The sequence below is a fragment of the Tigriopus californicus genome, chromosome 6, assembly GCF_007210705.1.
Source record: "Tigriopus californicus strain San Diego chromosome 6, Tcal_SD_v2.1, whole genome shotgun sequence".
NCBI lineage: Eukaryota > Metazoa > Arthropoda > Copepoda > Harpacticoida > Harpacticidae > Tigriopus > Tigriopus californicus.
The window spans coordinates 9,764,066-9,789,438 of NC_081445.1; the positions used below are offsets into that span (position 1 = coordinate 9,764,066).

Sequence of the window (25,373 nt, forward strand, 5' to 3'; positions counted from 1 at the left end):
GTGAGATTTTCTGTCAATTAAGTCAGTTTTGGATTTGGTAAGAAATGAGGAATTTTTTTTTAAATGTCATATCTATTTATCTCAGAATTGTCCACATTTATAGCCATATTTCAGGGGGTTTTCAGTTCTTCTTTTCAATTTAAAATTATTGCAACACCAACTGAAAACATTTCAACCCTTCCATTTTGACGCGAACGCCTAAAAAATGCCGAAAAAGGTACGAAAAAGATTTTTTCCAAAAATGACGTTTTAGGTTATTTGTTCAAAACTTAGATGAAAAAAGTAAAAACCTTGGTTTTAAACTTCTCTTCCTAGGTCTACTTATGAGTCATCGCAATAAACTTGTTTACATTGGTTGAAATTACCAAAACTAAAAAATAATCATCTCTCCTGAAACTTGTAAAAGGCCGAATGATCTTAATGATGATCGGCGCATAACATGAAAATGCTGAGATAGCAAAGGCTCTTAAATTGCCTGCGAGGAGCTTGAGAAGCATCATTGAGGGCCTTTTAAATCAATAAATTGAAGTCGACGGTATTGGCAACTGAATTCAATGCTCAGGTTGTCTTTCAGTCTGATTATTTCTTTAAGATCTTCTCAAGTGCCCAAATGTTATGATAGATTTTGGTTATGTTTGATCGAGTAATCATGCCTTTATGTATTGCCTGCAAAAGAATGAAACAGCAAAAACTTACAAATGATTCTTATAAATGTATTTGAAGGCTTCTTTGGTCTTGGCCCACAGGTTATTCCTGCCCTCTGAAACTGGTAAACCAATGCTCGGCAACGACGGATCTGGAATGAAATAAGACTCTTCTGTTCCATCTTAAAACAATCCATCGATAGGTTTATTAAAAAATCAAATGGCTGTAATATAAGCTTCATATTAATTTCGACAGGTAATTGTCTTTCTAAAAGCTAAGATATTCAGCTTTGGACAAAATGCAGTAAATATGGGACAGAAAATAAAGTTAATCAAAGGCAAGTAGAACAATGGCTGCTCTTCTGCCTCAAATCTCATTAACTTGTTCTAAGCGTATGCTGGCTGAATGGCCCGAGTTTCATTAAAACTAACCGCTTATTCTCCCAACGATGCCTTGGCTCCAATTCTAGATATTAAAAAACTTATCTTATGAGCTTTTACTATTTCTTTCGGCCTGACAGTGGCACGTGTTTTCGAATAAATATTAGAACGCGTACGATGATGGAAGTGAGGTGATTAGAGGGCGGATTCAAATGTTTCTTAAATCGAAATATTTTTACATATTTGATTATTTAGAGGGAAAAACATTTTCATTGCAAAACGTCAAAATTGCACTTTTTTCTATAATCTTAACCTTGAAACCGCTATTTCATTGTTATACGAGTTCAATGAAATTTTTTTGAGCTCATCACTTTTTATAATTGGAACAGCAGTAATAAGAAAAACAAAAACAAGACCATTTCCAAATTCTGCAAACTGTTTCAATAGCCTTTTTGAAGCAAGGACTATCTCAGCAAAAGTGGTGAGCCGCACCTTGATTTTGGGCATGTTGTGGATAGGGCCCTGTATTTAGAAGAGTACGACATGAGATCAGCGCACCACAGCGGTTAAATTTTGAACTTTCAGTTCTGTTCCACAACAATGAGTTTACATGGGTCCCAGATCCAAACCAAATACGTTTATATAAAAAGCTGTGGTTTTACGAGCTATTTATGGTTTTAGCTAGCCTTCAAGCACCTTTAAACGTACCTTGAACGCTTCAAACGCCACTTTTTGAGCCTATTTCTCCATTTTCTGTTGAAAAATACACAATGTGCATCTGGTGTTGCGGTGACTGCAGATAATACTGCCTAAAGAGTAACTTCATCCTAAGAAGCCTAAACCTTCAGGCACAAACATTTTCAAACAATGTGAAACTGGAAGAACCACTCTGACACCGGACATGACACTGCCTATTGGAAATAAATTGGACGATGAGCTGGCCAGCTTCATTGGCCGGATGAGGCTCATCCCTCTGACCCTAGCACCCCAAACACACAAGCAATAACATATTCAATAAGCTAGCAAATTGATATAAATGACTAATTCAATATATACTTGGTTCAGGTTGGCTATGATGTTTGTTTAAATTATCCCTCCAATAAATACCCAAAATCAGGGTGCTGCTCTGTATTTTTCCTTGAATTTTGTTAACCGCATCTCACTTGGCCAATTCTTTTGAAGCTTATTGGAAAAATAAGCCCTCCACGCCGCAGGAGAATTGGACAGTGCCTCCACAAATGCGTTTTTCTGAAACTTCAACCCTTGTACCAGGAAGGAGGATGGGAAAAGAGAATAAATTAGGGTGTAATTGTAACATCAATAATATCCATTAATTCAAGGTAAATACTTGGTCAAAATATACAAAATATGAGCGTGAAGCAATGAATACAATGTACCGGGGTAGATACAAACCAAAAGTAAAAAAGGTTTGAACAATATACAATTGTCATAAACTTGTGGGTGCAGCTGACCAACAAGGAGTTGGATCGACTTGATAACTGTTATTGTTACGGCGGTTTTTTACCAACAGTTTGTTCGCTCAGGATCACCCTGCTACTTTTATCGAAGGAGACGAACAAGCCCAAAAACGAGTTTTAATTTGTGTTGCCACGATGACGAATGCGAGCCCCAAAAGGTGAAATAATTAAAACCTACAAATTGTGAATAAAGTTGAGTGTTTAAAAACCTTGTCAGTGTTGAGGGATTGATCAGTGTGATCCAAGAGGTCGGGATTACATCGTTTTAATTCTTCATCCTAAGGAGCCGCATTATGAAGAAGCCAAGTGGAAAGTTAGCAGCCGTGACCGGGAGCCAAAAACGGCTGGAAGCTCTGATTGCAGAAGAAAGTGAAGAGGCTATAAGAACCGAGTTTACACGCTTTAAGCGTTTACTAGACGACTTGGAAATAGAGTGCCGAGGGCTTCAACCAGAGATTCCCGAAGACGTGAATGAATTGACCAAGTGGTGTAAGGACAACATTGATCCCAAGGTTGATTTTGCGCGTCAGGTCAAAAGCCTTTTAGATAGTATAGTGGTTAAAGGCAATGAGGATGCTATTCAAATCGAAATGGAAAAACGCAAATTTGAACTAGAAACGGAGTTCAAGCGTAAGACAAGATCTCTGGAAGAAGAAAGGCAATGATTACGAGATGTCGCCAAGTCCCTTACTAAGCGGTCCGAAGGACTAGAACTAGAGCTTCAGCTTGAACGCCAAAGAAACACAAGGCAACAACAACAACACGATCTGAATAAAAGGCAAGAAAATGTACGATTGGGTTATCAAGATCCGCTAACGCAAGGTCAGGTTGGAAGGGTAGAGCCGGCTAAGTCATCCGAACTTCGGATCGAGGACATTCTGGAAAAGGTCTTGCAAGTCCAAATGCAGTCGTCATTGCCCAAGCGAAATCTTGATGTCTTCCGGGGCAATCTACTCGAGTACCAGTTATTCATACGATCTTTCGAGTCTCAGATTGAAAGCAAAATAGCCAACAAAGGAGAAAGGCTTGGATATTTATTGCAATTCACCCAAGGTGAGCCCCATGACTTGATCCGGCCTTGCATCCACATGAATGCAGCCGAAGGCTATCGGAAGGCGAGGTGGTTGTTAAGAAGAGAATACGGGAATACCTTCAAAATAAATTCAGCATATCGTGCTCAACTTGAAGATTGGCCAGCTATGAGAGAGGAGCCCGAGAAAATGAAGCAGTTTGCGGCCCTTTTGCAGAGATGCAAGACGGCAATGAAAGATTTGGGAACTGTTAGCTCTTTGGGTAGTCCAGATACCTTACTTCAACTCATGGGCAAGCTACCAAACACATGTCAGTCAATGTGGCGTCGGAGGGTCAGCGTTGCAATCACCAACTCACGTTAATGTCAGAGCCAGTTCTAGGGGAGTGCAGGGTTTTGGAGACGACCGAGTGTATGACCCTGCAATTGCTGTGGTATTAGTACCCGTTCGAATACGTTTGGCTGGAGGTGATGTATTTGTAACAACATACGCTGCCCAGGATCCATATAGCACCGACACTTTTGTCAAAAACGACATTGCAAAAGCCTTGGGAGCAATTGGCCAATCGGTGCAAATCTCTCTAACGGCTATGGAAAAACGCAACAGTCCATTACAGACCAGAGTTATTCACGGCCTCGAGGTTGTGGATATGGATGAGAGGTGCGTTGTTTCACTTCCACCTTCATTCACACACACGGAATTACCAGTAGATTGGAGCGATATCCCCAGAGGGGAGCACATTGAGGCATGGGCCCACTTACGAAACGTTCCCATCAGATACTCAAGTGCTGAGGTGGGAATCTTAATAGGAATGAACTCTCCTGCTGCTTTAAGACCACTCGAAATAATCGCTGGTAAAGATGATGAGCCTTATGCAATAAGAACGAAGTTGGGTTGGAGCGTTCATGGCCCAATTGGTGGTCGAAGAAATAGAACTTCTGCTGTAAATCGAATCAAGGTGGATGCCAAAGACATTCAGCAAATGATCACAACCATGTTCAATCAAGACTTCCCTGATTCGTTGGGCGGGCACAGTTTTGGTGGATCTGTTGAGGACCAGTTATGGCTGCAAATAGTCGAGAAAAGCATCCGCTTTATTGACGGACATTATCAAATTGCCCTCCCCTTTCGAAATCCCAAGCCAAACCTTCCTGACAAGGTTCAAGTTGTTCGACGTGCCAACCATTTGAGGAGAAAATTGGAGAGCAACCCGGAATTTCGGGAGGATTATACGAAGTTTATGGACAATATGTGTCAAAATGGTTTTATGGAAAAAGTCAGTGGCGACGAGCTCTCCCGAAATTTAAACGGAGAGGTATTTTATATTCCTCACCACGGAGTTTATCACCCACAAAAACCGGGCAAAACTAGGGTTGTGTTCGACTGCTCAGCAAGATATTTGGATCGATCTTTGAACAATGAGTTGGTTCAGGGCCCCGACTTGACGAACACGTTGTTGGGAGTCCTTCTCCGATTTCGACAAGAGCCAGTGGCTCTTGTAGGGGACATTGAAGCCATGTTTTTTCTAGTGCGAGTGCCAGTGGAGGATCGATCTTACCTTCGGTTTCTTTGGTGGCCTGACGGGGACACCACACTTCCTCTGAAGGAATATCAGCTTTGTGTTCATTTGTTCGGAGCCATTAGCTCTCCTAGTTGTGCCAACTATGCTTTGAGAAGAACGGCAATGGATAGTGGAGACCATTTCATTCCGGAAGCAAAGGACACTTTGATGAACAATTTCTATGTGGACGACCTATTAAAGTCCGTGCCCTCCATTGAGCGAGCCGTCACACTTCAGAAGGAAATTGTTTCACTGTGCCCCAAGGGTGGGTTTAAATTCCACAAATTCTCATCCACAAATTCTCATCAAACAAGCAAGAAGTGTTAAATACCTTGAACGAAAACGAAATAGCCAAGAATGTAATTGGACTGAATCTGAATCAGTCTGATGTGGTCAATAGGGCATTGGGAGTCACATGGAGTATTGGAAGTGACACGTTTGGATTTACAGTACCAAGCTTTGGAGAGGTTCCGTCGAAGCGAACCTTGCTTTCGACAATTAATGCTCTGTATGATCCGTTGGGTATGGTGGTACCAGTCATCTTGCCGGCGAGGACGATTTTCCGAGATCTTTGCGCAGAAAAAAGACATGGTTGGGATGACGTTATCGCTGGAATTGAGGCTCATCACATTCGAGCTTGGGTGGAAGATATTGGTGGGCTTTCACAAATTAAAATACGACGGTGCTTTCGAACGGAACAATTCGGCCAAGTTCGTTCTTGCCAGTTGCATCATTTATCGGATGCAAGTGAGAAAGGTTATGCAAGTGTGTCGTTTCTGAGGATGGAAAATCGTACCGGGGATATCCAGGTTTCCTTTGTGAGTGGAAAAGTTCGAGTTGCTCCTGTTAAAGCCGTCTCTATCCCTCGACTGGAGCTCGTTGCTGCTGTGCTCTCTACCAGACAGGACGCCACTATCAAAAAGGAATTAGAATATCCATTGGGAGAAAGTGTTTTTTGGACGGACAGCCTAACGGTCTTAAAATACATTGCCAATGTCAATCGTCGATTTCACACGTTCGTGGCGAATCGCCTGACGATGATCAAAGAAGTCAGTGTTGCTTCTCAGTGGAGACACGTGCCAACATCCTTTAACCCTGCCGATGACGGTTCCAGGGGAGTAACGGTATCTGAACTTTTGACGTCTTTGTGGCTAACCGGACCAGCTTTCCTTGAGTCGTCGGTTGATATGTGGCCACCGGTTCTTGCGGTCCCTCAGTTACCTGGAGACGACCCAGCTCTCAAGAAATCTGTTGGTGTTAGGAGTGCAAAGGTGATCGGCGATTCCTTGATTAGCTGTGTTGGTGCACGGTGTTCTTCGTTTCACAAACTCAAGAGAGTAATGAGGTGTGCGGTCCAGGCGGTTAACACCATGAAAAAGAAGACTGTTGTCAACTCAGACGACGAGACGATCAAACGCCTCATATACAGGCTGGTTCAAACCTATTACTTTGGGCAGGAAATGGACGATCTGTCTAGTAAAGGCCAAGTAAAAGGCTCAAGCCAACTTTCCAAGATCAATCCCACCTTATACCAAGGCCTCATACGTGCGGGAGGTCGGCTTAGAAATACAGCCTCGAACGTTGAATTCCGATGCCCGGTGGTATTACCAAAGGATTCGTGGATCAGTAGACTGATTGTTCGGGATGCCCATCAGGAATGCGGTCACCTTGGTAGGGAGTATGTCCTGTCTCACCTCCGACAGAGGTTGTGGATCCTGGGTGGAAATGGCTTAGTGCGACGGGAGATAGGCCAATGCGTTATTTGTAAAAAGGTGAAAGGAAGAGCCCTGGAGCAACTAATGGCGGACCTACCTGAAGATCGAGTGTTGCCTTGTTTACCTTTCGAGAGGTCTGGCGTGGATTACTTCGGTCCTTTCATGGTGAAACGGGGGCGATCAACAGAAAAACGCTATGGGGTCATTTTTACGTGCTTGGCCACAAGGGCTGTCCATTTCGAGGTAGCGCACAGCCTAGGGACCGATTCTTTCATTTCTGCATTAAGAAGATTCATTGCGCGTAGAGGGCGAGTCAAATTATTACGATCAGACAATGGCACAAATTTTCGAGGAGCTAACAAGGAGCTCGGAAAGGAAGTCCAGGGATTGACTGCATCTGGGATTGAACAAGCTATGGAAAGGTGCGGGATCGCTTGGAAGTTCAACCCACCTGGCGGTTCTCATCACGGAGGGGTCTGGGAGAGGAATATCCGGACAGCTCGGCAAATTTTGGAATCGATGTTGCTGGTGTCCCGTTGTTCAATGACCGACGAGAGCCTTAACACTCTGTTGTGGGAGATTGAAAACATCATGAATAGTCGACCATTGACAAGTCCGTCTGAAAATGCGTCTGATTTGGAAGCACTCACTCCGAACCATTTGCTCCAGATGAGAGGTGGAGAACTTCATCCATTTCAAGATTACGGCGAGGCCAACTTCGTGAGGAATCGATGGAGGACTGTTCAGGCTTTGGCTGATCAGTTTTGGCGAAGGTGGAAAAAGGAATATCTCTCTTGTCTTCGATCAAGGCAGAAGTGGAAAACGAAGAAAAAAAACTTGATGGAAGGTGATTTTGTCCTTACAATTGATAACAACCTACCAAGGAATCAGTGGATGATGGGGCGAGTTATCCAATGTTTTCCCGGGCCTGATGGCTTAATCCGTGTGGTTCGAATTAGGACCAAGCAAGGGGTTTATGAAACACGTATCAGTAAGCTTTGCTTTTTATTGAGTGGCAACGATGAGTGAGTTCTTACTTGTCGCAGAGCTCTTGTCAATGAATGAATGAGCAAAATTGTGCTCATTGGGGCCTGGGATGTTACGGCGGTTTTTTACCAACAGTTTGTTCGCTCAGGATCACCCTGCTACTTTTATCGAAGGAGACGAACAAGCCCAAAAACGAGTTTTAATTTGTGTTGCCACGATGACGAATGCGAGCCCCAAAAGGTGAAATAATTAAAACCTACAAATTGTGAATAAAGTTGAGTGTTTAAAAACCTTGTCAGTGTTGAGGGATTGATCAGTGTGATCCAAGAGGTCGGGATTACAGTTATATTTCTGACTAATACGGTTTATATATACATGACTAGAATACATTCATATGAGTATGAGTAACATGCTCAGCACGGGATAACACAAAAATGTTTTTTTCAATAGCCCAATAATCCTTTTCATTCTCCTCTTGTAGACAAACGAGCGCAAATGGACGAGAATAAGCTCTAAGATGCCTAAACAAGGAATTGAACAAGGTAGTTTTCGCTGAAAATCTTGTTGTTGATACATTCTAACACCATAAATAGACCTCCAACTCTTCTGAAAGTCCTTTCCTATCCTAAAAAAGTAAAGTTATCAACATTTTTTCCCTCTAAATTGAAATAAACAAGGAGATATATATTGTATACTTGTGCAAACAAGCGACTTTTTCTGATTGTCTTTTTCTATCAAATTGTCCGAAAACAACTACATTTAAATCTAGAGATAGTGATGTTTTAAAAGTTGCTGATAAAAAACCTTATAAAGTTGTGTTTTTTGTAGTTCTGTTTTGTTAGAAATGATGATTACAAAAGTGTCAATCATGTAGTTTACAACCTCCTTTAAAATGATTATTTACATGTCATGATTATTCGGAATTTTACCCATACAAGATTTGAAGGATCTCCCAGATGCGTTTCAGGGTTATTCATTGTATCACAATACTTCAGTAATACATCTTATAATCCTTTGATGAAATCTGGCATCATAAAGTGTGTTCTCCTGTTTCTACGTTTGTTTGTCCTCACCAAGACAAAGCAGAGGGCGTTGTCTCCTTCAATAAAAAGGAGTATAGCTTTTAATTTTGAAGGGAAATAAGAAATGGGACACGCTCACGGGGGTCGTTGTTTTGGCTGTGGCATGAGTCAGTAGCAATGGTGTCGAAATAAGCGGAGTTGTTAAACAAAAAAATGACTGGCTTCGCTGGCCGGGCGAGGGGCTCAACCCTTCGACCCTAGCACCCCAAACATCAAAAAAAGAAAGGGAAGCTGTTTAATTCCCAAAATAAACTTTTTCCCAATGCCTTAACCTTTTTCGTTATTTTGATCACAAATAGATGTTATTGAAGTGGACGTGCGTAAGAGGGGAAATCAAGTATCCAAGCCGCAGTGGCTTGATCAAGGGAAAATACTACGTAGGTGCTTTCCGTTTGTCAGCCGTGATGTTGCGCAAGGTGAATTCTGCTTCAGCTTGAAGGAACCGTACTTCTGGTTGAGAGGTCCAAAAGATAGGGAGCTTGAGGGCCACGGCGTTTACCTCTAACAGTGAGGCTGTACTTCTCTTTCATAGCCAAAGGCAGAGCGTTGTTGTGGCGTGTCGGGGTCACCACTAAAGTAGACGTGATTGCGGGTTTTGATTTTACTTATTTATCCTCCACTTCTCTAAATCTTTTACACACCTCTCACCACACCATATTTCTTCTCATGCGGATCTTTCTCCCTCTCAGTGTCCCCACATTTGAATTATCATGCCAGTTCGTAATCTGTGGTTAAGGTACGGCCACATGACCCCCATCAGAACTAGGTTTATCATGATTTCGCCGGATGAGAATGCCGGCTGAAGCTGGCGTAAAAAGAGTTGGAGGAGATGGTCTAGAGGTTGTAAGGATGGAAGGTGGACGTCTGCGACGTGGAGGCTGATCAACTGGTACAGGCTGGTTGATATTAATGTCGGCAGGTTTAAGACAGTTGATGGTTACGACCTTGGAACAGCCACCAATATCAATTGTGAAAGTTTTTTTCCTCTGTAGGGTAGAACTTGAAAGGGTCCGTCATCTGCAGAAGAGAGCAAAGACCATCTTGGCGTAGAAAACGAATTGACTTTGTGAGATTTGAGGTGGTACGGAAACTCTGGGATATACTCTGGGATATCCGTGTTGGGAGGTTGGGACGGGCAGGAGACTTTGGATGCATTCTCTGATGTGAGATAAGATGTTTGATTGGTCTTGCAATGCAATGGAACCATGAATCAAATCACAAGGGAGAGTAAGGGGAGCACCATAAACTAATTCTCCTGAAGACATATTCAAATCTTCCTTTTGTACGGATTCCCAGGAGCACCCACGGGAGTTCATCCGCCCATGTTGGCCCAGCCAGCTGGCTCAAAGTACGGATTTTAAATGTGTGTGAAACCTCTCAACAAGCCCATTGGCTTGTGGGTGATAGACTGGTGAGATGATGCGTGGTCCTTAAAAGTGCTATGACTTCCTTCCAAATTGCCAAGGTAAATTTTGGGCCGTTATCTGAAGTGATGTCTGAAGGTAGACCAAAACGGGTGATCCAATGGCTAATCAGGGCACGTGCCCACAATTCTGAATCAGTGAGGTTCATTGGGATGGCTTCCGGCCAACGCATGAAACAGACCACTATAGTGAGGAGATGCGTGAAACCCTGAGAACGTGGCAAGGGTCCCACCAGGTCAATGTTGACGTGGTCAAAATGTTGATGCGGTACTTGATAGCCGTGTAAAGGAGCTTTGTGTGCTTCTGTACTTTGGAGGTCTGGCATGGCGCACACTGGCAAGCCCAGTTGCCCACGTCTTTGCGCATGCCATACCACACAAATTTCTGCGAGTTGAGTTTTTGAGTGGATGGTATAGATGGGTGAGCCAGACTGGGCGACAGAAGGATTGAAGAACTAGCGGCCATGGTTGCCCAGTTGAGATATTGCATAGCAGCTTTGCCTTGGAGGGTCCAAGAGGTATTTCCTGGAGTGTTAACCCTGAGATAGCCGTTCGGCACAACAAGATCTCGTCGTCACAAAGCTAAGCCTTGGCTGAAAAATCCATGGTTGCATCTGAACGGTGCATGGCAGAAAGGGAGTTGCAATGACAAAGGGCATCGGCTACCACATTGTCTTTACCCGACACGTGTCTCACATCCATAGATAATTCTGAAATGGCTGCTAGATGTCGTTGCTGTCGCGCAGACCACGGTTCGGCAGCTCTAGCAAAATCAAAAATGCAAGTTTATCATGCCCACAAACTCTTGAAGGCCTCGGACTGTTGTCAGTGGCTTGAAAGCCGAAATTGCCCGAATTTTGTTGGGGAGAGGAAGAATGCCCCTAGAAGATATCTGATGACCCAAAAAATCCAAGGAGCTTTGGCCGAAATTAGATTTGGCAAGGTTTATTGTCAGCCCTGCACTGTGAAGCCATTGCAATACCCGCAAGAAATCACCTCCCAACAATGGTGAGGAGACATTCACTAATGTGAATTGCCATTGAAATCGGCTTTTGCCAAGGTTGAGAAGGATATAACTGGTGCCAAACATGGCAATGCTTGAGCCATTGGTTGCTTGGGGGGCTTGTCTTGAAGGGACGTTGGCACGGTCTGAAAATGAGGCAAAGGGAACGCTCGCCTCTGCTCCTGTGTCAACTAAGAAACAGCGTCCAGAATTGCGATCCCAGACATAGAGGAGGCAATTTGAGGAATCAGCACCAGCCATGGACTCTACTGGCGACCAGTGGTCTTGTTTCCCTTGTAACTACAAGGGCTTTGACACTGCCGTGCATTGTCTCCATACTGGTTGTGAAGGTAGTAAAAATCGGGGTTCTTGCTGAATGTAGAGGGTTTCTTGGGCGTGGGGTGGTCTGTAGATGGACACATAGAAATGGTATGGAATTTCCTCTCGGTCTGGCCTTGCGCCTCCCATAACTCGTCAACCCAAAGTGCAGCCTCCTATGGATTTAGGAAAGCTGCGGCGTCTGAGAGAAACATTCTAATAGCCTCCGCCACCTTGTTCAGAAAGGTTTGCTCAAAAAGGGGTCCCCTATTGGGACATTTAGGCAAGCTCTGGCAGGTTCGTTTGTTTGCTGGTACCAGTGTCAGTGATGCAAATTTGGGGCTTCAAACACGTTTACGAGAAGCTGACCCTTCCTTCACATTGCTAAATGAGGAAAGGTCACCTTCGTTGAAACTAGTTTGAAACGCCAATTTTGCATCACTGGCATTGGCAGGCAAGTTTGTGGTACCAGCGCTTGCCAAAACGTCCGAATTGTCATCAGCCAAGGCCAACATGGCATTCAAAAGCTCAGAGGGTTTGCAATTGCCCAGTGGGGGCATGTTAAGGAGGGCATTGGCTCAATCCCGCTGAGTGACGATGAAAGTCTTTAAAAGTCGCCGTTTCAAAGTTTTGTACCAATTGGTAGGTGGAGGGGTGCATAAGAAATCAAGTATCCAAGCCGCAGTTGCTTGATCAAGGGAAGGAAGATACTACGTAGGTGTATTCCATTTGGTCAGCCGTGATGTTGCGCTTGAAGGAACCACACTTCTGGTTGAGAGGTCCAAAAGATAGGGAGCTTGAGGGCCACCTTGAGGGTTTACCTCTACCAGTGAGGCTTTACTTCTAGTTCATAGCGAAAGGCAGAGGGTTGTTGGCGCCCAAAAACGTTTGGGCGACACCTCTCACCACACCATATTTCTTCTCCTCGGGAATCTCCCTCCCTCTCAGCGTCCCCACATTTGAATTATCATGCCAGTTCGTAATCTGTGGTGAAGGTACCGCTACACCATTATGTTAGGTCAAATATCACTTTTAAATACGCCCTTTTATGATGATGATGAACGGTTAGATGACCAAAACCATCAAAAAGAGGGAAACCGGAGAGGTATGGTCTAGATGATGTGTATTGCATTGCCTAAACGGAAAAGAAGACCCACTGGAGTTGTGTTTTGAATTTGCACGGAAAATTAAAACACGCCAAGAAATGATTCCTTCTCTCCTGAAAACACAACTTGCTCTTTTTCTCATTCATGGAAAGGATTGACAGCAACTGGCTGAGACGGCACAAAAAAGTGACTCACATTTGCAAATGCCTAAATATGAAGTTAGGCAAAACAACCAATTTTTGTGGGTTTGGTTTTTCACGGGCTTTTCTAACCGCTACAGGGAATGTAATCCCCAATACTATTAAAATAAAAGGTTATAATTCGTCTATTTCTTACCTTTCAATCTGTATATGATATTTGGTCTACGAACGAATTTGAGTTGGCAAACCGAGCTAGTCCTTGAATGTAGGGTTGATCTGGGATTCTATCTAAAAAATTGTCCAAGTCTGACTTGAAAGATGCTACACTATAAACAAGGCCTACGTATTCCCTACGAATATTAGAGGGCAGCAAATTAAACAATGAAGGAGCCCGAGAAAGAAGAGATGTGGACTTCATTGTTCGAACTAGCCTGGATTCTTGAGGGCTTGAAGGTGCTCTCAAAACAAACATTAAGCCTCTACGGTCACTAGAATTGACCCTAAATCCTGGGTTGGGACAAAGCTCATGGATGCTTTTGAAGACGTACAGTATCAGATACTTTTCGTACCTTCTGTGAACACTGTACAGTCCAAACTTATCTAGTCTCTCCCAATACGAGAGCTCCCTCATTCCTGCGATGTTCATAGAGAAACATCTTTGGACTTGTTCGACCTTTTGCAATCCTGCTGAACTCATTGGAGCCCAAATGGGTGAAGCATATTCAAGATGTGGCTGAACAATCGACTTGTACAACGTTAATATTGTGATGCTATCTCTAGACTTAAAGTTGGGATAGATTCAACCACACATTTGAAAAGCTTTACCCACTTTGAACTGAATATGCTCATCGAACTTTCCATTACTTTGGAGGACTACACCTACGTAAATCTTGCATAGATGAGACCTGCACAATATCCTTACCTCTTTCATCTACGAGTGAAGGATTCAAAAAAGGAGTTTACCTGAAGGTCATCGAACGGAATTTCGCTCCGTTCAGGGCCATATTACTCTCAATAACCCAAGGATATATTATTTCTAGGTCCTTCGCAAGGCTAGTGGAATTTTGGCCATTCCTACCAGAAAGTAACTTTGTATCGTCAGCATTAGAAGAGAGACTGGTAGTAATTCTAAGCTTTTGAAGCGGGGCAACAAATTTTAAAACAAGAGGGACCCTAAGATAAAACTCTGAGGAAAAACTGACTTGACATCATAAATGTCACCAAGGGATTCCTCGAACTTAACAATTTGCTTCCTATCCTGAATGAAGCTTCTTAGCCTATTGAGAACCTTGCCTGGGATTCCCAATATCATGAAGTCTTTTTAACAAAAGCCATGATCTACTTTATCAAAGGTTTTGGCAAAATCAAGACAGACATCATCAACTGACTCGTGCCTTTCCAGTCCTTCAATGACCTCTTATACATGTGCCGGTTAGGAGGAAGTACTTCATTGACTTCAAGAAATACCACAATTTTGAACTTCATGATCTTTTCAAACACCTTTGCAATATTCGAAGTGAGAGAAATCGGCCTATAGCTACTGGGAGCGACTTACCTCCTCTTTAAAACTGGAACAACGTGAGCTAACTTTTGTGAAAATTGAAACTTGCCCCAAGATGCAACGTATCAAGAACAAGAAGCCTTACAAACATTACTAATGGTTTCCCCATCGACCTCAAAAGGTCCAACAGGGTGTTTCATCTTTCTCTTAGAGTTCGCATAAAATAAAAAAGCCTTCGGTGTCGACCTGACTTCCTGAAACACCTTACACTCAGTTTGTAACTAGTCATACTCGATGGAGGCCTTAACCTTACCCTGAACTACGTCCAACTGTTTTTAGAGATTACCCACAATTACTGGATTCGAAGTGCCTTTCAGCCTTTTTGCTAATTTGCAACTCCTTTTTGAACAAAGTCTTCCAATATTTTGGAATTTTCGTCTGTGTCCCACCTTTCGGAACACATTCAAGATTGGATGCTAGATTGGAGCAAACTTCCTCAAAAACTGAAACTAGTTCGTCAGTGGATGCATCTATGGACGATTCCTGTTTCAGAATTGAAACCAGGTTCAGTTCTTCTAATCCTTCTATAATCAACGGCCAATGTTCAGCTTTGAACTTAAACTTAGCCAGACCGACCTTTTTGACCGGTTTTACTCTAAAGCTCGCCGGCTTTTGAGTTATGGTCGACCCTATCTCAAGAACATGATTATCTGACAGATTACTAGGTGTCACATGGACAAACTGGATCAGATCAGGGTCATTGGAAAAGACCAAGTCGAGAACGCTGTTCTCTCTAGTGGCTACACCAACATGCTGAGAGAAATTGCGCAAGATCGCAAATTTTTCCTTACTGATCAAGAAGGGGGTCTATACATTGTTACAATTGACAGATCAAGCCCTCTACTTCTCCATTCGACATTTGTACATGACTAATGTGCAAATCGTTCCTTACATATACAGGGTGACAACAATGACTTAGGGCACTTTGAAACGGCTTTAACTCTTCATCTATTGAGATTTCAGAGGTTACTCTGTTATTTTAAATCATTAAATATCTACCCTGCTACAATTCACATTAGTAGTTTATTCGACATATCCACCTCTGGCAGAAATTACAGCCTTCACACGTTTTCGCGCTGCAGTACAAGAAGCACGTATGGTTTCCACGTCAACATTTTCCCATTCTGTCAATAAGGCTGCCTTGAGATCTTCAATGTTTTTGTACAACCGTACCCAAAACTTCCTCTCCAGAATAAACTAAATACAAAAGTTGATTACATTGAGATCTGGAGAGGAAGGAGGCCACATTGTCTTGTCTCAAAAGTGCTCAAATTTGTCCTCGCACCAGCTCTGAAAGAGTTTTGATGTGTGGGAGGGTGCACCATCCTGCTAGAAACAGTAGGAACCCGTCCATTGTTGAGCCTGGATCCAGGGAAGCACCTTAGAGGCTAACATGTCCAAGTAAATGTGCTGGTTAACTTTAATACCCTCTGAAATGAAGACCAAAAAGGTTTTCTTGCCGCAATCAGTTACACCAGCCCACACCATTACAGATGCTGGTTTTTGCCGCCTGAATATTGTTCTCTCTTTCACAGGAACACTCTGAATGTTCCTGGCTAAAATCCGATCATTTTGACTGTTGAAGCTGCTGAAAACTTTTCATCTGTCCAAATCACAAAAATGTCCTTGCCCTCTTGAAACTACTTCTTGAGTTTTCTTGCTCTGGAGAACCTCTTCTGGATAACAGTTGAACTCAAGATCTGTCTCTTTTGCATATGGTAGGCAGTCATGTGCAAGTCCTCTTTGACCACCTTTCGCATAACTTCCCGGTTCACATCTGCCTGGCGAGCCATTTGTCGAATGGACCTCTTGCTGTTTCGACAAATTTTCATTCTGGTGGTTTTTACTAGTTTTGGTGACCTCACCGACCTGGGACGACCAGATTTTGGCCTGTTCTCAACACTGTTGAACTGTTTGAATCTTTTAATAGTATATGACACAGATGATTTTGACACTTTCATGACTTCCAAAGTCTTTGCAATCTTCCTGCAACTGTGGCCTTCCTTATAAAGTTTTATGATGGCCTCACGTTTTTCTATTTTGCGACAAATCTAGACACTATACAAATCACAAAGTCAACATAAACAACAGTTAAAGGTAACTGGATGATATCCTTTTTGCATATGGCGGGAAATTTGAATGATGGAGTTGTATTTGAAGCTACTTTTGGATGCCCTAAAACATAGTTGTCACTCTGTGGGCATACACCCCATGTGGGAATATGGGATTATCAGGGCGTATCCTATCACAACGAGCTAAGTTGAAACCAACTGTGGTTAGTTCTACATCTAAGACCCCTGGCCGATCATCTAAACGCTCAACTTGAATAACCTTGTCAATCTCAACAGACTCATCTTCAGACAATGAGCTGTGCTTCTAGACTCAGTGGGTTGAAAACACATTAGCGAACTGATCTCCTAGCATGTTAGCCATAGCATCTGGATTGCTAATGCTTCCCCATCAACCTCGACAGGCCGAACAAAGTGTTTCATCTTTCTTTTAGAGTTCGTATAAGAGAAAAATGCCTTCGGATTCGACCTGACCTCTTGAACCACCTTACTCTCAGTTTGTAACTGGTCATACTCGATGGAGGCCTCAATCTTACCCTGAACCACGTCCAAAGTTTTTGGAGATCACCAACAATTACTGAATTCGACTGCCCTTAAGCCTTTCTGCTAATTTGCAACTCTTTTTGAACAAAGTCTTCCTACATTTTGGAATTTTTGTCCGTGTCCCACCTTTCGGAACACATTCAAGATTGGATGCTAGATTGGAGCAAACTTCCTCAAAAACTGAAACTAGTTCGTCAGTGGGTGCATCTATGGACGATTCCTGTTTCAGAATTGAAACCAGGTCCAGTTCTTCTAATCCTTCTATAATCAACGGCCAATGTTCAGCTTTGAACTTAAACTTAGCCAGACCGACCTTTTTGGCCGGTCTTACTCTAAAGCTCGCCGGCTTTTGAGTTATGGTCGACCCTATCTCAAGAACATGATGATCTGACAGATTACTAGATGTCACGTGGACACACTGGATCAGATCAGGGTCATTGGAAAGACCAAATCCAGAACGTTAGTCGCTCTGGTGACTACACCTACATGCTGAGAAAAAGAAAAAAATGAAAGAAAACCAAGATTGCAAATTCTTCCAGCTTTTCGAATGACAAAGATGTCGATTTCGATATGGGAAATAACCCTTCGGGCCTAGCCTCCCACGACAGTAGCCGGAAAATTAAAGTCCCCTACAATGAATGCCTTTGAGCAAATTGACTGGTCCAACTCATTTCCAGTGAATTGGAGAGCTGACATAAAAGATTTTACTGAACAAGAAGGGGGCCTATACATTGTTACAATAGACGGATCAAGACCTTGAAGATGACGAACTAAGACCTCTACTGCTCCATTCGACATTTTTACAATGACTAATGTGCAAATCATTCCTAACATATAGGTATATGCCCCCATGTGGGAATATGGGATTATCAGGGCGTATCCTATCACAACGAGCTAAGTTGAAACCAACTGTGGTTAGTTCTTCATCTAAGACCCCTGGCCGAAGCCAGGTTTCTGTTATTGAGATGAATCAAATCTCTCTCTCTTTTAACGGCTAGTTCTACTAAGGCCTTGACTTTTGTGTCGTCTTTTTTAGAAGTCAGACAATGCACGTTCGAATACTGCCCCTTTATGGCCACTCTTTTGACGGACCAAGTTCACAAGATTTTGGACCATCCACTCCAGCCGTAAAAAGTCCCGCTTATTAACAAAGCTTTGTTCTACTGGAGGCGAAGCATGAGCTAATGGGGATGGTTGGTTTTGGGAAATGGGTTGGGCAGCTACATTTGAAAAGGAACGAATTTTGTGAATAGGGGTGGGGCAAGGAATATTAAGGAGGAGAGGGTTCATAGGAATAGGGGTGGATTGAGTATTTGAAGGAAGAGGAGGGAATTGGGAGAGAGGGTGGGAGGAAATTAAATGGGTTAAGCAAGGGTGGTTGTGTGGGATTAGGTTTAGGAATTGGGTCAGCTCTAAAACTACGAAATATTATTTCTTGGCTTTCTTTGTGTCCCTTCTACGTGGACGGAGGTTCACCGTACATTAAAGCACGTCTTAAGTGTCATGGACTGACGGCACATCTATGGCTGAAAAAAAGGACAATCTACCTTTGAACATCCCCTCTTCCTATTGTATTTCTCAAGGCTGAACTTGAGAAATTTTTGACACCATTTAGGGTGGTCAAACTGACAGCATTTTCCTTCATCAGGACAAGACTGCTTCCGGTAAACAGGACAGACTGTTTTCTCTAGAACTGTCTTTGCCTGCTTTATGTTAACAGGAGCTACTACTTCAACCTGTACATTGGTCAAATCAGTCGACTTCGCAACTACTGAGTGAGCCGTTTCTTCAAGCAGCACCCTGGTTTCATTGACCCAAGCAGCTGAAGCCTCTAGAATAAAGGGCTTATTGACTATGGAGGGATCCTTCCATGCTAAGACCATATCCAGGCAATGCAATCTTGTCCTGAGATACAGGACAACCAAGCAAAATAGGAATGAACTACTTCACATCAAACTGAACATCCAAATCGAAGATGAAGACATTGAACAAGAAGTAAGGGACAGAGAAAAGCAAGGAATCAAAAACATATACAAACTAGGAAAACAAGACAAAAACACAGAAATAAACTCAACAAACTGATCCAACACAAGACAAGAAGAAATCAATGCACTAATGAACAATAAATGCTAACTGTCAAGGACCAATACAGTCAAACTAAAGAACTACACATAATGATTTGAAACTTGAAATACTACACTACAAATCAGAGAGAAACTGCTAAAGCTAGACATAAACATATTTGAGCAATAAACTTATTAGGTTTTAAAGTAATTAAGGCTTACCCAAGAGCCGTGAAAAATCAAACCTAATTGAGTGAATGAATGGCAATTCCCATTCATTCACCCACACACAAACACTACGAACACTTCACGTGCACAGCAACCAAGGAGCAACAGAGGAAGTCACTCCTTGGTTCGAAATTCCTGGGAGATAAGAACAGCAAAAAAAATGGGACTGTTCTCTGCGAGCTCCAAAACAGGATCCATTGATGAACAATAAATTATAATTGTCAAGAGCCAATGATATTGGCTATGAAGACGCTACCAACATGAAGCTTGTTTTCCAATACGTTTAGGTATACGAGTTTCCCCAAATTCCCCAAATTGAGTTCGGTTACTTGATCGTTAAAGAATGTTGGTGGAGCCTTAGCCTAACTAACTCCTTGCAGCCACCCTGGATTTGAACTTGCCAGCATCTGAGGTCAGCTGTATTGTTCAAATCCATAGATGGCAGCACAGGGTAGCAATCTTAGACTCCACCGACTTTTTTCAATCATGGCCTGTGTTTAAAATTCTAATCCAGAGCACTTTCTTCAACGATCTCCCAAACAAAGTCTCGTTGCGGAAAGACTGCCCCATCACGGAATATACACTTTTGAAGGATAGTCCTATGATAGAATCTCTGGACGAAAAATTAAACCAATGTAATTCCATTGCATGTCGAAATGACTTTCCTCTAAACGTAGATAAGGAACAAATACATTTTTTATAACGTACAAAATCACATTCCAAACTAAGGCAATCCTAGAAGTTTCACGATTTCGTGAAATATAAACGGGTAAAACAGGGCAATCTTTCTATTCTTCGAACTAGTTCCCAGAAAAAATCGACAAAAGATCTCAATATTTTGCACACTAAGTAGCTTCCATCAACAGGGTACTCAACTTGAACTGAATTATGTAAATGTGTACCTTCTTTTGAGCTCATGAATATAAGCTTATTACATCGCTTTCCCCACGTGGCCTTGACATGCTTGGCCTTGATTTCATGGCTTTTGGGATAAGTCATGATCCAACACAAGACTCGAACTTGGCTGGAATTCTCAACTTTGAGATCCTCATCTGCAAGAGGCCATAACAAATTATGAGCGTTACAAAATCGTGCATGCTAAATATGTAATGACGTGATGAGGAGTTGACCAGGCTAAATGCTAGTTTGGCTAGCTGATCTTCAAAGGTCAAAGTGGGTCCGCAGAGCGAAATAAGCCATAGTTGATCCACCAAAATATGCAAAAACATATTATGGAAAATTAGAAGAATAGCGATTTGAAAGTAATAGAGCACTGACTTCCGCACAAATCTCCTGTTCCTAATGACACATGTACGAGTACAACACTATTCCTCATTTTTTTGTCTAAAAGTTATCATTGCCCATTGTCATAAGTGCAGTGCACTTCCCTTCAACCTTGTCCTTATGTATTGTCAAATATAATCTGGACTTTTGGCTGGCCACGTTGGTCCGCCAAAAAATGAGTCGGTCGATGGTTGATGACTTGTAGACTGATGTATTAAAGGCATATCGGTTTGGCAGGAATAACGGTTTTTCATTTTGCAAATACTGAGGTATGAGGCAGTAATTGATTCCAATAAACGAGAGGCCCACTGTTTCACAGAGTCTTGGTTAGATATTGCTAATTTTGTGTGGACATTGAAGTCACTCCATGGTTTTGCAAATTTGAAAAGTGGCAGGTCATAAATCCATTTTAATTTATTAAGAGGCAAGGTAAAATAGATACCACCCTCCTCGCGGGTTATAAAATTCGAGCTACGTGATTTAGAACTCATTTTACATAAGTTAAGATACCTATATTTTAGTTGACTAATTTTGGCAAGATCTTTGAGTTTTAAAATTGAAAGGCTTTTGAATGTTCAACTCGTGTGTGCTTTTCGCTTTGCCCCTGCTATCTAGCCCATAGCGTTCTTTTGGATTATTTTTATGGTAGCTTTTGCAGAGGGATGTGAGAAAAATTCCACGCTGTATTCCATCTTAAATCTTACTTCTTATAAGTGAATCGTACATTGATTTGCGTAATATCATCGGTATGGACTTCTATGCCAGAAAGAAGGTGAATTGCGATTTTCCTTACCAATTTTCCCGATTGCATTATATTGTTTATTGTTGCTGCCACTTAAAAACACAATGAGTAAGAGAGATTATAGGCATAAAAACACGAATAATTTAGAAGATGGAGAGAATTCAAGAAAAAAAAACAGCCGCCAAGCGCCACTATCTCGGGCATAGCAGAGGGGCACAAGTACAGTTTAAGGTACGTAAAGCTCTAGGCACAGGTAAGTGACATTTCCTACATAAATAGAGGAAAGGACATGATATATTCGAAACCAATGGCCTCTACCGAAAGCCTTGTCATTCTTTGTTGGACAGACTCCAAAACCTCACGAGAATATTTCAGGGCTGGAGACCAAGCAGAGGACGCATATTAAACAGTTGATCGAACTTAGATGGTGTACGCTACAAAGGTTTGAGCACAGAAAGACGCCGAGTGGCGAAAAACCGTTTAATAATCCCAACCACTGAATTAGCACGACTGGCCACTTTGGCACAGTGGGCTTTTCCGTCATAGTGGATGCCCAGGTCCTTTTGAAATTTGTTTATTGCGATGATTTTCATCTTTATGGTCACAGAAATAGTACAAATTATGGAAATGATGAAGGAATTCGCTGCAAACATTGCAGGTGCAATCTTTAGTTAGTAGAACATGGTATTCCTTTTTACTACATGTTAGGTAGTCATTGCTGTCTAAAACTTCCCTCGTAATCCTCCGTCTATCGAGCATTCAAAAGAAGGCCCAAATCATTCGGCTTCACCAGAACGTAGTCGGAATAGTTAAGATGATATTGGGAAATCAAACAAGGGGAACTGCAAACCCTCAAAACCCTTCCCTACTTTAATGGAGCCAATTCGGCCAGGCAAGATATTTTTGAGCCATAAGGTCGGATGCTAAGCTTATTAATTCAAAATGCTTGGTGTGCTTGAAGCATAGTCAAGTCTACTGTTTTTTAAATTGTTACTTAACATTCCCATTTTTGGCCCGTGTTCGCAAACAGTACACTCAAGTACACTCGAGTATATGCTTGAGGTCTTGAGTACACTCGGGGACTGTACTCAGCTATACTCAGCTATGCTCACGCTAGGCTCAAAGTGTACTTGTCCTCCGATCGTTCTCAGTGAGTCCGTTCAAGCCCGTTAAGTGCCAGCCGGGTTCCGCCTCCAATGATCCGGAGGGATCCAAGCAGGCCCGCTCTTCCCATTCCTGGGTTGGCCGTCTAGATAATTCAAATTGGCAACACTTTTGCCTAGTTTGGCATCAACATCTTCTCGTCGAGCCTCCCATCACAGAAGTGAGTAAATGAACGAGTGAAAAACGCCTGTCAGCCGCTATGAATAGAACAATGGGCGTGGTGAAAGATCGAAGTGAACCCAAACGATGAAGATCAGGATGCCAGGGATTCTTGGACCTCATTTCCCAGCCAGCCAGCTCAGCCCCTGTCATCAGTGATGGGAAAAATCGAGATTGATCGAATTTCTGCCACTTTCTGACACAAGTGGCTGAAAATGGCAGAAAGTGGCAGAAAGTGGCAAAAAATGGCAGAAATTGTTGGAAGGTGGTCATAAATGGCCGCCGGTGGTTAGAATGGCCGATCTCGATTCTAAAATATGTCAAAGACAAGAAGGATCATATGGGTTGGATAAGTTTTACAAGCGTCCTTTGCTACAAAGCATATTGATATAGCATTGGCTAAAATGCAAAATGTTCCTCAAATATTGATATTTATACTGTTTGATGGTTCATTGAATTGATAACAGTATCCATAGACCACTTGCAGTATCCAAGGCCTAGCCACAACACTTAAAATTTTTACACTCATCAAAATTTTTCATCCCTGCCTGTCATCCGCCCCCTATGAACCCTCCGCACGACGATTTGGGATCTCGACCATGTGCCATTGATTGATCCATTAATGGATGCATGGATGGGTCAATCTCTTTCAAACGGGAGACGGACCCAAGCAAGCAAAAAAACAAGCAAATAAAGAAACCGTGGTAAGTTGTGAAGGTGTCCCAGACCTTGATCCTAGGGTGGTGACTGCCTCGGAGGCATTCGATATCATGAACAGGATTGAATAGTAAATAAGTGAGGAGGCCATGATTTACATTGAATCATTTTAATGTGTTTCCCGGTCCCAAGGCTTTCATTCTTGCGTTGAAGGTATCGTCGTGGACAGAAAAGACATACATACCCGTCCCGTCAAGCACTTGATTAAGAACTGGCCTATCTATCTCTAATCCACCCACAAGCTGACCCACCCACCCACGCACGAGCCTGGCCTGCCCTTCGAGGTCGGAAATTAGCTTAAACCAGGATCATGGGTAGATTCCCACCTCCCAATGGAACGAATGAACCGAGAATAAACATGATGGAAGTTTAACCCAAATCACATTAGGGATTAAGTTGTTACAACCCGAAACGTAGATCTTTTCAATCAAAAGCAGGCCATTTCTGTATTATTTACTTGTCTAGTGGTTTGGTTTAGAGTTAAGTTGTCAAAAAATTGTTCAACTGACAAAGAGCAGGCCAAAAATTTGAGTTTTATTATCTTTTATATAGCTTGCGTTTATGTTTGTTTTAGTATACCTTTAACCAAAGCATATTATTTATACTTTATCATGCCTTTGCCCCTTTTCTTCGATTCACATTTGCTGAACCTTCCATTGTTGTAATCCTTTATTGTGAGCTATTTGTATTCTTTTTTTATGAATGTATTGGTATGTCTTGTTTCTACTTGTAATACACCGCTTTAGTTACGGTACTTGTGGCGACAGTACCTTTCCTTATTCAGCTCATGTTAGGAATGGACCAAAGATGGATTGGGGTTCGTTAAATACACAATTACCTAAACACATAACATAAGGCCTTCTTGGACTTAAAACAAAAAAGTGCTCTTTTGCAAAATCCCTTATTGCTTTTGTTTGTTTGTTACTAAGTCAGATGGTAGCTCTCTCACTTGGCCTTCCATCTGATTTTGGGTGTCCCAATTGTGGTATATTCGCGCTTCGTCGTCATAGCCAAGACTAATTATTACCTCACCTTCGGCAATGACAGCAGGTTCGCCCATTTATATATTTAAATCTACAACTCATGCTGTAATTTTATCACCGCAAAGAAGCTTGAACGCGACTTGCCCGGGATCTAACCAGCGCTTATACAATTGAAAGCAAACGCTTTACCAATAAGGTCCGCAACTGGCGCGGCCGCATGACTTTGACCTATTACATTGATGGTACTTAACAGAAATTACATTTGAGCTAGAATTGAACCACAGAAATTAAATGAGGACGCTCAACTCCAATTCGAGACAATGCAACCAAGGGCCTGTCTCATTTGAAGGAGAATAAGATATGTTGGGTTGATTGTTAATTCCTGACCGTATCACTCCCTGTCATACACATGCGGTTCATGGGCAAACACTCACTAAGCGTTGGGGTTGCTTCCAAATAGAAAAAAATGTACTGACGGAAATTGTTCCTCTCTGTCACTTACTTGTTGTATTTCCTTGATCTTGCATTCCCCTTGGTTCCATGCGACCATTGCCTGATATAAAAATCTCCTTCATGAGGGTGTTACTCAAATTTCCCACTGCTAATATTTGACTGATTGTGTATTGAGAATGTAAAGCACCATGGTAGGCTTTGTAGGCAAATATGAAACTGCATACAATGACAACCGAGAGTATGAGGGCACAATAAGTACATTTTTTTAAAGGGGAAAAAATGATGAAAACTTGTGAGATATAATTCTGCACCATATCAGATATCTGATAGATTTAGATTGGGAATCCTCATTATCCGAACGGTCACATGTGAATTTTTGCTAATGGGAAGGACTTAACAAGTGTGGCGTTGCAATGGTAACATTAACCTTAATCATGACATTTTTCGACGAAAACCCGGACCTCCCCGTACGACAATTCTCATATATTGCGCATGTAAAGCAAAGGAAATTCAAAGAAAAATGTGGTCTGGCACCCTG

The 25,373-nt window shown here is 42.3% G+C and overlaps 1 protein-coding gene across 1 annotated transcript in view; it reads right to left on the reverse strand.

Moving 5' to 3' along the window:
* The window catches only part of LOC131881694 (glycoprotein-N-acetylgalactosamine 3-beta-galactosyltransferase 1-like), an 89,973-nt gene extending 64,782 nt beyond the window's left edge, over positions 1–25,191 (reverse strand). The window contains exons 1-3 of the mRNA XM_059228630.1: positions 24,885–25,191; positions 20,236–20,385; positions 697–796 (exon numbers count right to left, since the gene is read on the reverse strand). Coding sequence (XP_059084613.1) covers positions 697–796; positions 20,236–20,385; positions 24,885–25,149 — 515 coding nt within the window. The 5' untranslated portion in view covers positions 25,150–25,191. The remainder of the gene's footprint in view (positions 1–696; positions 797–20,235; positions 20,386–24,884) is intronic.
* Positions 25,192–25,373: the final 182 nt, after the last annotated feature.